At 43.6% G+C, this 15,682-nt stretch overlaps 1 protein-coding gene across 3 annotated transcripts in view; it reads left to right on the forward strand.

Annotated features, from left to right (window-relative positions):
* The first annotated feature begins 2,684 nt into the window (after window positions 1-2,684).
* The window catches only part of unm_sa1614 (un-named sa1614), a 195,971-nt gene continuing 182,973 nt past the window's right edge, over window positions 2,685-15,682 (forward strand). For all 3 annotated transcript variants that reach the window (XM_078236888.1, XM_078236889.1, XM_078236890.1), the window contains exon 1: window positions 2,685-3,113. In XM_078236888.1, the coding sequence (XP_078093014.1) occupies window positions 2,988-3,113 (126 nt within the window). In that variant the 5' untranslated portion in view covers window positions 2,685-2,987. The remainder of the gene's footprint in view (window positions 3,114-15,682) is intronic.

Raw genomic sequence — 15,682 nt, forward strand, 5'->3', positions numbered from 1 at the left:
TCGTACTTTATTAGATGGGTGGTGCTTGCTTTCAGTCCAGGATGAAAGAGAGAGAAAATCTCCCAAATGTCTCTGATAGTATCACCAAGTAATCATGTGACACAATACACATAGATGCATTGGTTTACGATACATAACAAAAAAGATTTACCAGAATGATCCCAGGGTTGCAGTGATCTGGAGAGGTTGGGAAAGCTGGGGTAGTTCTTCCAAGAGAAGAGAAGATTAAGAGCAGACCTGATAGTTGTGTTCAAAATCATTATTGGTTTTAATGGAGTAAGTAAGGTGAAAGTGTTTCCAGTAGCTGGAGAATTGGTAACTGGAGAACACAGATTTAAGCCTGATGGCAAAAGTACCAGAGGCAACATGAGGAAACATTATTTTCAGACTGCGGGTTGTGCTTTGGAATGCATTTCCTAAAAATGTGATGGAAGCAGGTTGAATATATAATTTTCAAAAGGGAATCGAATAAATATTTGAAGGGGAAAATATTCCAGGGCTATGGGGAAAGAGGAGTGGCATTAATTGGATAGCTCTATGAAAGAGCACGATGGGCTAACTGGCCTCCATCAATTCTGCATTATCCTATGATCCTGTGTCTGGATCATCTGATTTTAGTATTGGTTGAGGGATAAATATTGTCTAGGATACTAGGGAGAACTCCTCACTCTTCCAAAATAGTGCTCATGTCAACCTGAAAGGGGCAGATAGGGCTTTCAGGTTAACATCTCATCTGAAGGACAGCATCTCTGACAGTACAGCAGTCTTTCAGTACTGCTCTGGGAGTCAACCTGAATTATGGAGAATTAAAGGGCGAGATTTTCCGGCCGCGCTTGCTCCCAAGGTGGGAAAATCTTGCCTGAGGTCAATGGACCTTTGCATAGTCCACCTCTGCCCGCTATGATCCCCGTATCAGGCAGGACAGGAAAATTCCGCCAAAAGTCTCAGAATGGGGATGGGGGGATGGGTTCAAATTTTCAAACTCAAATGGTGGTGATACCCATGTTGACAACTGACCCCAATTATTGTGCAATAAATGGCCAATGGGCAATTGCCAGCGAGAACAGCTGGAGAATTCCAGCCAACAAACTAAAATGCAATTATGGGGGGGTCGACAGGATACCCCAGTCCCTGCGGTGCCCAATGGGCATGGAGGGCCTCGGCAGTGTTGGTATGTTCCGGTGCCCAGCCCCAGATAAATGGGGAAGGTTAATGGCAGGAGGAGCATAGCAAACTGTTTCAAAAGAACCAGATTGATTCTGGGGATGAAGGGGTTGATGTATGAGGAGAGATTAAACAGTTTGGGCTGATACTCGCTGGAGTTTAAAAGGATGAGAAGGGATCCAATCGAGGTACATAAAATTTAAAAAGGGATTGATAAAGTAAATGTAGACCAAATGTTTGCTCTTATGGGGCAATCTAGAACAAGAAGTCATGAGTATAGGTTGAGAGGCGGTAAATTTAAAACTGAGATGAGGAGGAATTACTTCTCACAGAGGGTGGTGAAGTTGTGGAACCCACTGCCTCATAGCGCAGTGGAGTCTGAATTGTTGAATGGTTTCAAGAAGGAGATAGACATATTTCTAATAAAAAAGGGATAGGGGGGTATGGGGAACAGGTGGGGAGGTGGAATTGAGACCAGGGAGAGATCAGCCATGATCTGATTAAATGACAGAGCAGGCTCGAAGGGCTGAATTTTTCTACTTCTGCTCCTAATTCCTATGGGGAGGTGTTGGCCCAGTGGTATTATCGCTAGACTATTAACCCAGAAACTCAGCTAATGTTCTGGGGACCTGGGTTCGAATCCCACCACGGCAGATTGTGAAATTTGAATTCAATAAAAAAATCTGGAATTAAAAATCTACTGATGACCATTGCCAATTGTCGGAAAAACCCATCTGGTTCACCAATTTCCACCCTTTAGGGAAGGAAATCTACCATCCTTACCTGGTCTGGCCTACATGTGACTCCACAGCCACAGCAATGTGGTTGACTCTTAACTGCCCTCTGGACCAGGGCAACGAGGATGGACTGATGATGACCATGTCCCACGAAAAAGTTCCTAACACCGCCAAGTCCAAAGTAAAGATGGAATGAGGTGAATTTGGCCAGCATTGTGGCCTCACAGTGTCAGGGACCCGGGTTCGATTCCGGCCTTGTGTGAAGTTTGCACATTCTCCCCATGTCTGCGTGGGTTTCCTCCGGGTGCTCCGGTTCCCTCCCACAGTCCAAAGATGTGCGGGTTAGGTGAATTGGCCATGCTAAATTCTCCCTCAGTTTCAGGGGGATTAGCTAGGGTAAATGCATGGGGTTATGGGGATAGGGCCTGGATGGCATTGTGGTTGGTGCAGACTCGATGGGCTGAATGGCCTCCTTCTGCACTGTAAGATTATATGACATAGGAAATGCACAAAGAAGAAGAAAACACAAATGTGTAATTATGTTCCATTGCTTATAAGAGGAGGATTGGGCTGGGGGGGGAGGGGGGAGATAAATCTGATCTGGAACCGAGAGGCTACCTGCAGACGGCCAGAGTGAGTGAGTGAGACGAGCACAGCGCGAGCAGCAGCGGTTGGTACCACTGAGGGCGTGCGGCGCACGGGCCCTGGGAGCGCGAGCAGCGGCGATTGGTGCCGCTGGGAGCGCGCGGCGCGCGGGTCCTGGGAGCGCGGGCAGCGGCGGTTGGTGCCACTGGGAGCGCGCGGCGCGCGGGCCCTGGGTGCGCGAGCAGCGGCGGTTGGTGCCGCCAGAGCGGGGCGCGCGCTGCTTCCCCCGAAGCATTTCCTTCCCTGCGAAACGGAGCGCTGCTGGCAGAGGCGGGCGGGCGGCTGTAGGAGGAGGGAGGTTGCATGTCAGTCAGTGATCCTGCCTTTCCAGGGTCTCTCTGTCTCTCTCTCTCTCTCCCGATCTGAACTCCCACCCACCCCTTCCTCAATCTTCCTCTCGAATTTCTCGAAAGAGTAACAAACCAACACTGAAAAAAAAAGATGCCGGAGGTGATCTCTGTGCAAGAATTTATCGGCGAAACTCTGGAGGACCACAGCTCGCCGACAACCTCCTCCTTCACCACCATAATGGCAAACTGCAGGAACACAGTGACTACACTCGAGGAGGTAAAGCTCTCCCTTCATTAAAAAAAACCCATCTGATTGCTGCTGCTGTCCACTGACATTGTTCATTCTCTTGTGTGTCACTCAGGGATCTTGTCATTCTTACTCTCCAACTCTGCTCTGTCTCTCTTTTTCCTGCATCTGAGATTTTGTTTAGTGACAAACTGTGGCTCGGAACACAGTCTGTGCTGCCCAGCTCTGTGAATACTGCTCATCCCCCTTCAAACAGTTCTCTTCCTGACATTTAAATCTGTAAGGTATTCTTTCCTCTGACCTGTCATTCCCCCCACCCTCTCTCTGCCCCTTTTGTCTTTTCTTCATCCCATCTCACATGGTCAAGATGGCAAACTCTAAGAACACATTTGGCTCTGACAGCACCCTTTAATCTTAATGCATAGATTATATTCCCTGTGCGGAATAACTGTGTGCCTTCCTTCTCCAATCCTCTGCTCCACACCAGTGCTCAAGTTGTCATTATATCTACGTGCATCTAGGTGTTCTTTTCCTCTCTCTGCAACCTTTCATCTGTTCCGTGAACATTGTTAATAATATGGTGCTGGGAGCCCAGAATTTCCTTCATCTGTGGAAGTTCGTTGCATTAACAGCGAACAAGTCCCTAAATTTTACATGGATGAATGTGAAAAATGAACAACTAGCAGTACATATTTGTGAAATTTTAGCATCAGATTGTGAACACGTGAAATATGTGGGGTTATTTGGATTTTCAACATCACAATAATGGAATAGTGATACATAGCAATAAATGATCATTTGTCATGCCAGGCTACTTGACTTCAACCGTATTCACTATTGCAATGAGTTTTTTGAAAGATATGGTGGAGATGTTGAACAATCTTTAAAGTCATAAATTGAAAATAGGACTTTTAAAGTTTTTAAATTGCAAAGGGTGGGACAGTGTTCAAAATTACAGGATTATTCAATGCTGAATAGGATGGGGTGGTGAGTAAAATACTGTCCCTGCAGGAAGAAGATGGTGATCATGAATGTATTTTTATAAACAAGGCAAAGCTTTCATACTCATGGTTGTGACTTTTTTTTATCTAATAAAGATAATTGCAGCAACTGTCAGTGGCAAAGGTTAAACCAGAATATTGAAAATGGGAACTTTGAGGAAATCTGGAAGACCTGGCAAACTAATACAGTGCATAGGTTAATTAATTTCTCAGATAGTTGTCCTGCAGATTATTTATTTTTTAGTCTTGGAAAAAGGGACTTTCTCTTGCTATTCTTTTGGTCATTTTATAAACCCAAGCTAAAAGCCTTTGCAGGATTCTGTCAATTCTACAGGAAGGTGTATGAAAACACCCAGTGGTGACTCTCCTGATTTTTCTGTTTTCCTTGCTCCTTAAAGGGAAGTATTTGACTTCTGTTTGCTGTGTCTTCACAGCAGAACAGATTGGTTGTCAGTTCACCACACAGAGAAATGTGAGTGTGAAAATTGCAACCTCTCACTCCATAGTAACCTTATTGTGTCACAGCAGTTGATTTTGTAACATGCACATCATTACAAACCAACGGTTAACATCGACAGCACAAAATAAACTCAGAATTGAAATGTGTCCCATATCAAATTAAAAGAGACGTGTGTATGTGTGCATATAGAAGATAAGTTTGGACAATTAAAAAACTTTAAGGCTGTAATCTAAATTCCATTGCCTTTGAATTGAATTCCTCTTCAATGTTTGTTACTGGAACATCTCTATTAATGCTGAGATAAAATGAAAAGATTCAAAGGCTGCAAATCTGAAATAAAAGCAAAATGGTGAAATCACATAGGAGGTCCATCAGGATCTGAAAAAAAAGGTTTTTCAGGTGGAAACTGCTCTTTAACTGGAGTGTGGGAAGGGTGTACTGCAGTTTGTTGGCAAGCAACGGTTCTGGTAAGGCTGGGGCATGGAGATCCTGCTGATAACTCATCGCGGATACCCAGTTTGATTGGCTGCCCAGCTAGTGGGCAAGACAGAATTTTATAATCAGGAGGCCATAGGAGGGGACCCTTAGGACAGTGTGATAGGAGGACTTTGCAGGAGATAAGGGATCTAGAATTTCAATCAGGTTGGAGAATAGGCTGAGACTAGGGAGTTTGAAGACTCCTTCAGTGGAATGTGGGAAAAACTCCTGCTCCTGGTCCACAAGAAATTTCTAAACAAATAGATTTTAGATATTTAACTTGGCCAGTTGCTGCCTTTTTTGTTAATGATTTAGTCAAAGGATGTGGGCATTGATAACATGCTCAAAATTTAATACTCTTTCCCATTTGCTCTTGAGAAGATGGTGGTAAGCTACCTTCCTGGATATAATTAAGTGGCTTGCTTGGCCAGTTCAGAGAGAGTTAAGACTAAGGATGGGATTTTCCGGCTGCGCTCACCCCAAGACCGGAAAATCCCACCCAAGGTCAATGGACATATGCATGGTCCATTGGCAGGTTGGCAGAATTACTTTTCCTCAAGGACTTTAGTGAACCAGATGGGTTTTATGATAGCCTGCTGGTTTTATGGTCACCATACTAGCTTTTTATTCCATCTTTAATTAATAAATTTAATTTAAATTCCTCAGCTGCCATGGTAGTATTTGACTTCCTTATGTCCACATTATTAGACCAGGCCTCTGGATTACTAATCCAGTAAAAATCATTATGTTACTGAACCTCCTGTAGGATCTGCAGCTGGGTGACAGACTGCGCAGGAGTCCTTCGGTGTTTATTTAATTTTATGTTATGCCACCAATTATAACATTGTGCTGTGACGTTTGAATGTTAAGTCCTTCAGATTGGAAAGATTCTGTTCATTAATATTGACATTTCAGTTGCCAATTAATCTCCATCATTTTCTATTAATTATTGTTTGATAAATTATTATAGGTTATAACCAGCAGAGACCCACAAAATATTGGTGGTCAAATTAGTACTTTACTTATTTCATTATCTCATCTACCCCTCCCATGCCATCCCCTAACTCCTATGCCTCCTTCTATCCCATTACCGCATTAGAGGACTGGAACTAGTCTAGACCTGCAAAGGCATGGTATGTTGGGACTTGTTGTAACAATCTGTGCCATTCTTTGGAGGAGCTCATAAACCGATGCCTTGCCTGCCCTCCCAGGTGGGCATAAAAGATCCCATGAGACTATTCCAAGAGTACGTGGTAAGTGCTTCTGATATGCTGAAAAAAGTTTATCACTCAGCAAATATCACTAAAATGTTTGCCCATTTATCCATTGGCCTTGTGGGACCTTTTTTTAACATGTTAATTGATAAGATGTGGGCAAGAATGTATTGTTCATCCCTAGATGTTCTTGAGAAGGTGGCGCTGAGCTACCTTCTTGAATTGCTACAATCTATGTATGTAGGGACATCCACAGTGTTGTTAGGGAGGGGGTTTCCAGAATTTTGACCCAGTAACAGTGAAGGAACAGTGATATATTTCCAAGACAGAATGGTATGTGATTTGGGGGGAACTTTCAGGTAGTGGTGTTCCCATGTGTCTGCTGCCCTTGTTCTTCTAGATGGTAGCAGTTGTGGGTTTGGAAGGTGCTGTCTAAGGAGCCTTAGTGAGTTTCTGCACTGTATCTTGTAGGTGTTACACACTATTGCCACTATTTGTTTGGTGGAGAGAATAAATATTTGTGGATGAAGTGCCAATCAAGCAGACTGCTTTGTCCTGGATGTGTCAAGCTTCTTGAGCGTTGTTGGAGCTGCACTCATCCAGGCAACCGGAGAGTATTCTGTCACTCCTGACTTGTGCTTTGTAAATGGTGGACAGGCTTTAGGGAGTCAGGAGATGAGTTACTCACCACAGGATTCCTAGCATCTGAGCTGCCTATATAGCCACAGTATTTATATGGCAAGTCAAGATCAGTTTCTGGTCAACAGTAACTCCCAGGATGTTGATAGGAGGGGATTCAGTGATGTTAACATCATTGAACATCAATGTGTGAGGGTTAGATTCTCTTTTGTTGAAGATGATCATGGCCTGGCTCTTGTGTGGCACAACTGTTACGTGCTACTTGTCAGCCCAGGCTTGTATATTGTCTAGGTTTTGCTGCATTTGGACATGAACTGCTTCAGTATCCCTGGAGTCACGAATGGTGCTGCACATCATGCAATCATCAGTGAACATTCCCACTTCTGACCATATGATGGAAGGAGGTAACTGGTGAAGCAGCTGAAGATTGTTGAGTTAGGACACTACCCTGAGGAACTCCTGCAATGATATCCTGAAGCAGTGATGATTGACTTCCAACAACCAATTAGACTGGATGATCTTCCGGACCACGAGGTTATGGTTGAGTACGATTCTGCTGCTAATGATGGCCCACAACACCTCAAGATTGCCCAGTCTTGAGTTGCTAGATCCGAATAAAATCCATCCCATTCAGCGTGGTGCTAGTGCCACACAACATGATGTGTATGGTCAATGTGAAAATAGGACTTTGTCTCCACAAAGACTGTGCAGTGGTCTCTCCTACTGATATTGTCATGGAAGATGAACCTTTGGCAGGCAGTTAGGTGAACATGAGGTCAAATATTATTTATGTTTTTTCTTTTGTTGACTCCCTCACTACCAGCCATCCTGGTCCGTAGTGATGCTACCTAATCACTCTTGGTGATGGACATTGATATCCCCCACCGAGAGTATATTCTGTTCCTTTGCCACTCCCAGTGTCTCCTCCAGGTGGTGCTCAACATGGAGCAGTACGGATTCACAGCTGAGGGTGGGGTAGACGGTTCTCAGCAGGAGGTTTTCTTGTCCATATCTGACCTGAGCCTACTTGGGGTCTGAGGTTGATGTTGAGAACTCCCTCCCAACTTTATACCATTGTGCTGACATCTCTGCGGATGGTGATGTCTGGGACATTATTTGTAAGATGTGATTTCATAAGTATGGCTAATGTGGCTGTTGCTTGACTAGTTTGTGAGACAGCTCTCCAAATCTTGGCATAAACCCTGGATGTTAGTAAGGAGGACTTTGCAAGGTTGACAAGGTCGATGCCAGATGGCCCATCTGGATTAATCTCTTATTTGAGTTTGATACAATTGAGTGGCTTACTAGGCCACTTAAGAATGAACCACATTGCTGTGGATCTGGAGTCACACATAGACCAAATCATGCAAGGACAGCAGATTTTGTTTCCCTAAAGGGCATTAGTGAACAGGTGAGTTTTTATCATATTTGACAATGGTTATCATTAGACTTTTAATTCCTAATTTTAATTAGTTGAATTCAAATTCCACACCCGGCAGTGGTGGGATTCAAACTCAGCGCCCAGAGCATTACCCTGGGTCTCTGGATTACTAGTCTAATGATGACAGCATTACACCATAGCCCTGTTGTGAAGACATTGACTGCTATCATTTCTTGCATTCCAGCTAAGTTCAAGAAAGCAGTTCACCACCACACTCTCAAGGGTAATTGGACTGGGCAATGAATGTTAGCCTCACCTGCAACATCCACACTCGCACGAATGAATAAAAAAAGATTGGACTTCAAAGTATTTCACTGGCTGTGAAGCACTTTGAGTTGTCCTGAGGCTGTGTACAGTGCTTTAGTTTTCTTTTTTTCTCCCCGCCCCCCCCACACCCCCTTCCTTCCTCTTTCCTTTCCACAATGCATAAACAGACTTTTAAATACCTTGCAGTTATGAAGGGTTGAATAGACAAGACCAAGATTTGTTGAAGGTTCAACATTTCTAACAGCTGTTTTGCACTTTGTGAAAGATCACCTTTATTTACTTATTACTACAATGCTATAAATTAATTGTGTTTATTACACTGGAAGAGGTGAATTGCTGTTCTCTTTGTTATTTTTCTTAGGCAATTAATTGATGCTGCGGCAGTCAAAGGCATAATATTATTACCTCAGATGTCACTCTAAGTAGAGAAGTGTTTGAATATTCTTTGCTTCCACCACCACCTTCTTCCATTGATTCACCACTTCTCACTGAAACGAAATTCTTGGTATATGCAGGGTGAGAATGCGACACCATACTTCTGGGGTGGGAGAGGAAGAGAGTTCTGGGAACATGGAGACCCTGCTGAATTTAACAGCAAGATCTTGTTATCATGTTTTTATTCTATCTCCAGCCTGATGGGTGGCCAGATTGACACACTAGCTGACTGCTAGGCAGAGAAGCCAATGTAGAAGATCACAATTGAGGACAATCCCCAGCAATTGGAAAAGTTCAAGGCTTGGTGAGGGAGCTTGGAGCATGCCAATGAGAAGAAAGAGAGGGAGACAAAGATCTCCCACATCGAGAGTTGAGCACAGACACATAGGCCAAAATCCTTGTGGTTGGCGTTTTCCAGTGCTGCTGAAAATGAATGTAGTTCTCTTTCCATTTCCTAATTTTCTTTTCTCGCTCGCAATGGGTCCTGCCTTGGACAAGACCGGAGAATCCCACACATAATGTAACCGTGAAAAATTATGTCAGGCATGTATTCATGGGTTGAGGTCATGTTCCCCAGTTTTCAATTTTAAGCTTCCTTTTTAATGTGCAGGACAGAACCTTATAAAAGGGCTTGATTGTCATTTTAAGATAGAACCAATTGGAGTGTGCATCAGGTATCACTGGACTGATGTGCGATCAATTGGATGGATAGATATGCGATGTTGTTCATGTTTTTGCTGCCTGTTCATCATGTCTCCCACTTAGACATCAATGTTAATTCTCAGCTATGACTACCTTTGACCCAAAGTACCACAGTATGGAAAATTTGTAATCTCTTTTAAATGTCTGTGGAATCCATAATTGTTTGAAAAGGACTTTTAAGTGTTTGCATCAATTGTAAAAGGATAAACTAATTTCCTGGCAACTCCCTGGAAGCAGCATGAACAGGAAGGAAGTTATGACCAGATGCCTGTGGCTGGTAAACACAAAGGAGAGCTACAAGCTGAAGAGCTGAAGGGTGAAGGCACAGATGCAGACTCAAAGGAAAAGTAGATAGAGACAGAAAGGAATGCACTGAGTTCTTGTGAGGAGAAAAAGCAAATCACTCTCAGGAAGACATTTTTCTATTTGGCAGAAAAGGAGACAGGAACTCTTGGAGATTGTGTGTGAACTGGTTGTAAGATGTAAAACATAAAAAGTTGTATAAATAACTCAGAGTTCGGTATTTTCCCCAGAAGGAGCCAAACTGTGAACCGGGATATTATTGGTTGATAAGTCAAAAAGAAACTATGGATAGCTACATCATCAGGACTGTGATGACCTGAGGGGCAGAGTTTGTAGAAGTGTGCCTTGATCTGTGAAGGTTATCGGTATTGGAAGTTGTTATCGGTGTGACTCCTGACCTACCCTGCATGAATAAAGAACATCATATTGTGTAGAAACGTAGTGCCACATTTGTGCAGTGAGTGATGTGAAAGCTTGTGGGTGTGTAAAGCATATCATTATTATACCGACTATTTAAAGTGAAATTTATCTTTTAATTTGAAATGTTAAGTGAAATCTTGTTGATAATTTCTTCGGGGGCCATTTAGTAAATTTGGTTATTTCAGTTTACAGTTTCCCCATGGGGATTGTAACAATTTTAAATGGCCAATTCTATACTTCTTTACAATCAACAGTGTAGTTTTTACTTAAGTCTATCATACTAATGTTACAGCTGCTGGTATGTATAACTATTAACAGCCTTTAAGATAAACGGCAACATTGTGAAATATGTTCCAGGATGTGTTTAAGAACAAATAGCATTCTAAATGATACCTGACATTCGGCCGGCTCACCAAGCAAATAGGGAATGGGGAAGTTGCTTTGTGTAATCAATTATTATTGAGCTGGTAGGCTAATGCTGTTTTGCCACTGGAACAGTCTTGTCATCTTGCAGTAGCAATGCAAGTGTAGAGCTGTAGTAGATTTTCAATTTTGTCATTTAAATGTTGCACACATTAAGAAAGAGGGAAATTGTATTTCTTTGGCATCTTTCACAACCTCGGGACATCTGAAGATATTTTGGAGGCAATGAAGTACTTTTGAAGTGAAGCTACAATTGTAATGTAGGTAATGCAATGGTCAATTTGTCTCCAGCAAATTGCCACACGCAGCAATGAAATAAATGGTCAGATTTTTTTTAGGTTGGATAAGGGATAGATATTGGTCAGCACACTTATCACACACAATTTGTAATCTGTTTACAAAGAGATTAATGAATAAAGCAGTAAATCTAACTCTCTCTTCAAAGAGTTCTATGGAAATCTTTGCAGCCACCCTAGGCAGAATAAGCCTCAGTTCAACATCTGAGCTGAAAGATAGCACCTGTAACTATGCAGCACTTCCTCTGTATTGCACTGAAATGCCAACTTAAAACATATGCTAAAATCTCTGGTCTGACCTTGAACTGTACCTCTGACTCAGAGATTAGGCTGAATTTTCATGGCCCTGTGGAAACTGGGGCTGGAATTTTCCCATCCCACCTGCCTCTGGAATTTTAGCGGGTGGGTTGAGGTGAACGTGAAACGCCATTGACGGTCGGTTGGGAATTTCCGGCTTTTAGAAATAGTGCGGCTGGAGAATTCTGTCCTTGGGAAAATTTGAGAGCCGTTTTGGGATAGCTCCCTGCCACATTTCTGCCTCTAAGGAATTTTCCTGGGGCAGACTGGGAGCCAGGCAACCATTTCATCCAAGTAAGGCCACATTTAGGCACCATTTTGCCCTGGCACTGGTAATTTGTTGATATCAGAGCTATGATGTGGAGTTGCCGGCATTGGACTGGGGTAGGCACAGTAGTATCAGGTAGTCAATGTTGGCTGGAGTCACAAGAGTATGTACCATGTACCTGTGGATGATGTTCTCACATTCTCACGTGAGAACACCATCCACCAGGTACACGATACATACCCTTGTGACTCGGCCAACATTGTCCACCTGATACGCTGCAGGAAAGGATGGCCCGAGGCATGGTCCATTGGTGAGACCATGCAGACGCTATGACAATGGATGAATGGACACCGCTCAACAACCACCAGGCAGGAGTGTTCCCTTCCTGTCGGGGAACACCTCAGCAGTCAAGGACATTCAGCTTCTGATCTTCGGGTAAGCGTTCTCCAAGGCGGCCTTCACGACACACGACAATGCAGAATCGCTGAGCAGAAACTGATAGCCAATTTCTGCATACATGAGGACGGCCTCAACCGGGCTCTTGGGTTCATATCACACTATCTGTAACCCCCACGACTTGCCTGGGCTTGCAAAATCTCACTAACTGTCCTGGCTGGAGACAATTCACACCTCTTTAACCTGTGCTCAACCCTCTCTCCACTCACATTGTCTGCACCTGTAAAGACTTGATTACCTGTTAAGACTCGCATTCCAACCATTATCCTGTATTTGAGTTTGTGTCTATATATGCCCTGTTTGTGAAACAAATCCTGCACTCACCTGATGAAGGAGCGGCGCTCCGAAAGCTCGTGCTACCAAATAAACCTGTTAGGCTTTAACCTGGTGTTGTGAGACTACTTACTATGACATCAGAGCTTGCAGAGGCTGCCAGTTCAATCGCAGCTGCCTCCCTGCAGCAAACCAGGGAACCAGAGACTGTGGGGTGAAAGGTCACAGCCTGTCTGTTCAACCTGATGGTTCTCCAACCTGATAGCCCAACTAGCATCGGACCGCTTTAATTGATCACTTCCTTGCAGGTAGCCATGTTGAAATGCCTTCACACTTGCTTGCCTTGGCAGTGTCCAACCCGCCCTCTGGGACTTCCAGCCCGACATTGCTGTGGGCTCTTTGATTGGACATGAAGCCTTGGGAACCTGCCAGATGATGGTGAGTGTGGAGGCAGCCCCTTGGAGGTTGCATCAGCGGGTGGACTGACAACGTGGGCAGGCTCAAGTCCCCCCAAATGTCACTGTCCCAGTGCCCACCAGAAAATCCAGTCTTAGGATGCAAACATTACGCCAAGGTTGATGCCTTGCATTATATGCATTGCTCCTTTTGTTTCATGGTATTTAATGGAGCTACAGAGTGGTCCTGGAGTATTCACTGTCTGAAGCACATACATTTGTGGTAGACTTGTTTGGAATGGAATATCCTATTTACAAAGAGATTAATGAATAAAGCAGCTCTAAATCTAAAGCAAAAACTGGAAATGTGGCTGTTATTATAACTAGTGTGTTGAAGAGAATCAGGCGGCACGGTGGCACAGTGGTTAGCACTACTACCAGGTACCTGGGTTCAATTCCAGCCTTGGGTGGTTGTCTGTGTGGAGTTTGCACGTTCCCTAATGTCTGAGTGGGTTTCCTCCAGATGCTCTGGTTTCTTCCCATAGTCCAAAGATGTGCGGGTTAGGTTGATTGGACATGCTGAATTAACCCTATTGTCAGGGGGATTAGCAGGGTAAATATGATGGGTTATGAGAATCGGGCCTGGATGGGATTGTGGCCGGTGCAGACTCGTTGGGCTGAATAGCCTCCTTCTGCACTGTAGGAATTCTATGATCTTCAGAGTGTGGGAGTGTGTCACCGTGCTGCCCGTTTTACTCTTGTTTTTCTTTCATACAGCAGCTGATGTTTATTCTGCTATTCACATCTCCTCCAGATCTATCTATTGTATCTATACTATGCATTACCACTCCCTTTGGCCTTGCACCACCAACCCGTTTGTCATTTACTCTCTGCTCATGGCCACCCTATCCCAGACCTTTCCTTTAACTCTTTTTCCCACCCACCTTTCTTTCACTTGCTTAAAACATCTCTAACTTTTCTCAGTTCTGATGAAATGTCATTGACTTGAAACATTGGGTCAGATTTTCATCAGGAGGACAGATATTCAGAGTCCTGAATTTTCCCAAACCTGTGATCCAGTCTCTGTCTTACTTTTATGTTGAGAAGGTGGGCATGGGCTGGAGATAGGCCTGCTGCCTCTGGAGACAGAGCTGCGGTGGCAACGGAGGCAAAAGGATGGCGAGGCTGGCAGGATGGAATACTTGCATTTTTTTACTGGGTCATCGTCCCAACTGTATTCATGAGAGTTAGAACCTCTAGACCTCACACCCCTTCATCCCACTCCATGCTCCTGCATATCTCCATTGCTGTTTCATATCCCTTTCACCATTCTCAGAATGTCTCCATGTCCCCTCCATGCTCCCTCACTCAATATGCACAAGGTACATAAGCAATGAGCCACATAATAACTCTGGAAGGTCTTGAAATGGTCATGTTATATTTTTAAAAATCCAAAAATTCTTTTGAAAAACACTTCCCCCACTTACACTTTCATAAAACTGTCAGTCAAACACAGGCAGTGAAAGTCCCACTGAATAAACCTTTAATCCTGCCCAAAAAAAGGCACATGCATTGATAAACCACTTATAAGAAAGGAAATTACAGGTAATAAAGCCATCAATCAAACAAAGCTAGCTGTTCCCTTCAAGGTAAGTAATTCGCTCCCCCGCCTTCCAAATGGGCAGAATGCGTGAGTCATACTGAAGTTCAGCTAAACTTTCATAATGAAGCCAAATGACAACTGTGTTAACAGAAGCAGGGTGAACAGATGCCCAGCCATATGTTTTGTCTGATGGCCTCATTATGGATGCTTGTCTGCAAAGAGGACTTCTAGCTTTGTTTGATTAAGAGTTCTAATATCTTGTTTCAACTTGATCTTTCTATGTAGTGGATTTTCAATGCCCATTTTTCTTGTGGACAGGATCGAAGGTTTCTTCAATGGAACTTTCATTAGCGGTGTTTGGTTGACATGAGAAGATAGGTGTTTTTTTCCCAGTGGGAAGGCTGAATGCCTGATTGTTTTTTTGGTTTCCAACTCTAGACAAGATTCCCCCATAGTTAACAACTCCTATGAGTAACCATAAATCATGTCTTCTGCAAAAGTCGATCAAACTCCCATCAGATTTGTAGGAGGTTTGAAATATTCGCCCCTGGAATGGAGCTGGCAAGGTCAGTAATGCTATATGTGGGCTCACTACTTGTATCCTTCGCCCATGCAGGAAAAAAAATGCAGGAAACAGGAATGAGGGTAAGAATCCTGAAATCAGGTCCTCTTACCATTTTTAAAGCCTGCATGCCTCCGTTTTGATGTGGACAGAGACATGAAAATTCAGGTCATTAGCAGTGTTTCTCTCCACAAATTCCTGACCTGCTGAGTATTTCCAGCATTTTTTGTTTTCAATTCAGATTTTTAGCATTTTGCTTTTCTGTAGTAGCTAAATGTACAGTTTGACAATGGCAGGTTGTTGGGAGCGGAGATGCATATTGAGTTATAGAGGTCTACAGCACAGCAGAAAAAAGCCCTTTGGCCCAAAGACAAATCACCCAACTATTTCAATTCCATTTTCCAGCATTTGGCCCTTGGCCTTGTATGCCTTGCAAATGCAAATGCACATCTAAATTCTTAAATGTTATGAGGGTCTCTGTCTCTGCCACCCTTTCAGGCAGTGAGTTCCAGACTCCCACCACCCTTTGGGTGAAAAAGTTATTCCTCACATCCCCTCTAAACCTCTTTCCCCTTTCCTTAAATCTATGCTCCCTGGTCTTGATCCCTCTACCAAGGGGAAAGGTTTGTTCCTGTCTACTCTATCCATGCCCCTCATAATTTTATAC

This window comes from Mustelus asterias, chromosome 20 (genome assembly GCF_964213995.1).
Source record: "Mustelus asterias chromosome 20, sMusAst1.hap1.1, whole genome shotgun sequence".
Lineage (NCBI taxonomy): Eukaryota > Metazoa > Chordata > Chondrichthyes > Carcharhiniformes > Triakidae > Mustelus > Mustelus asterias.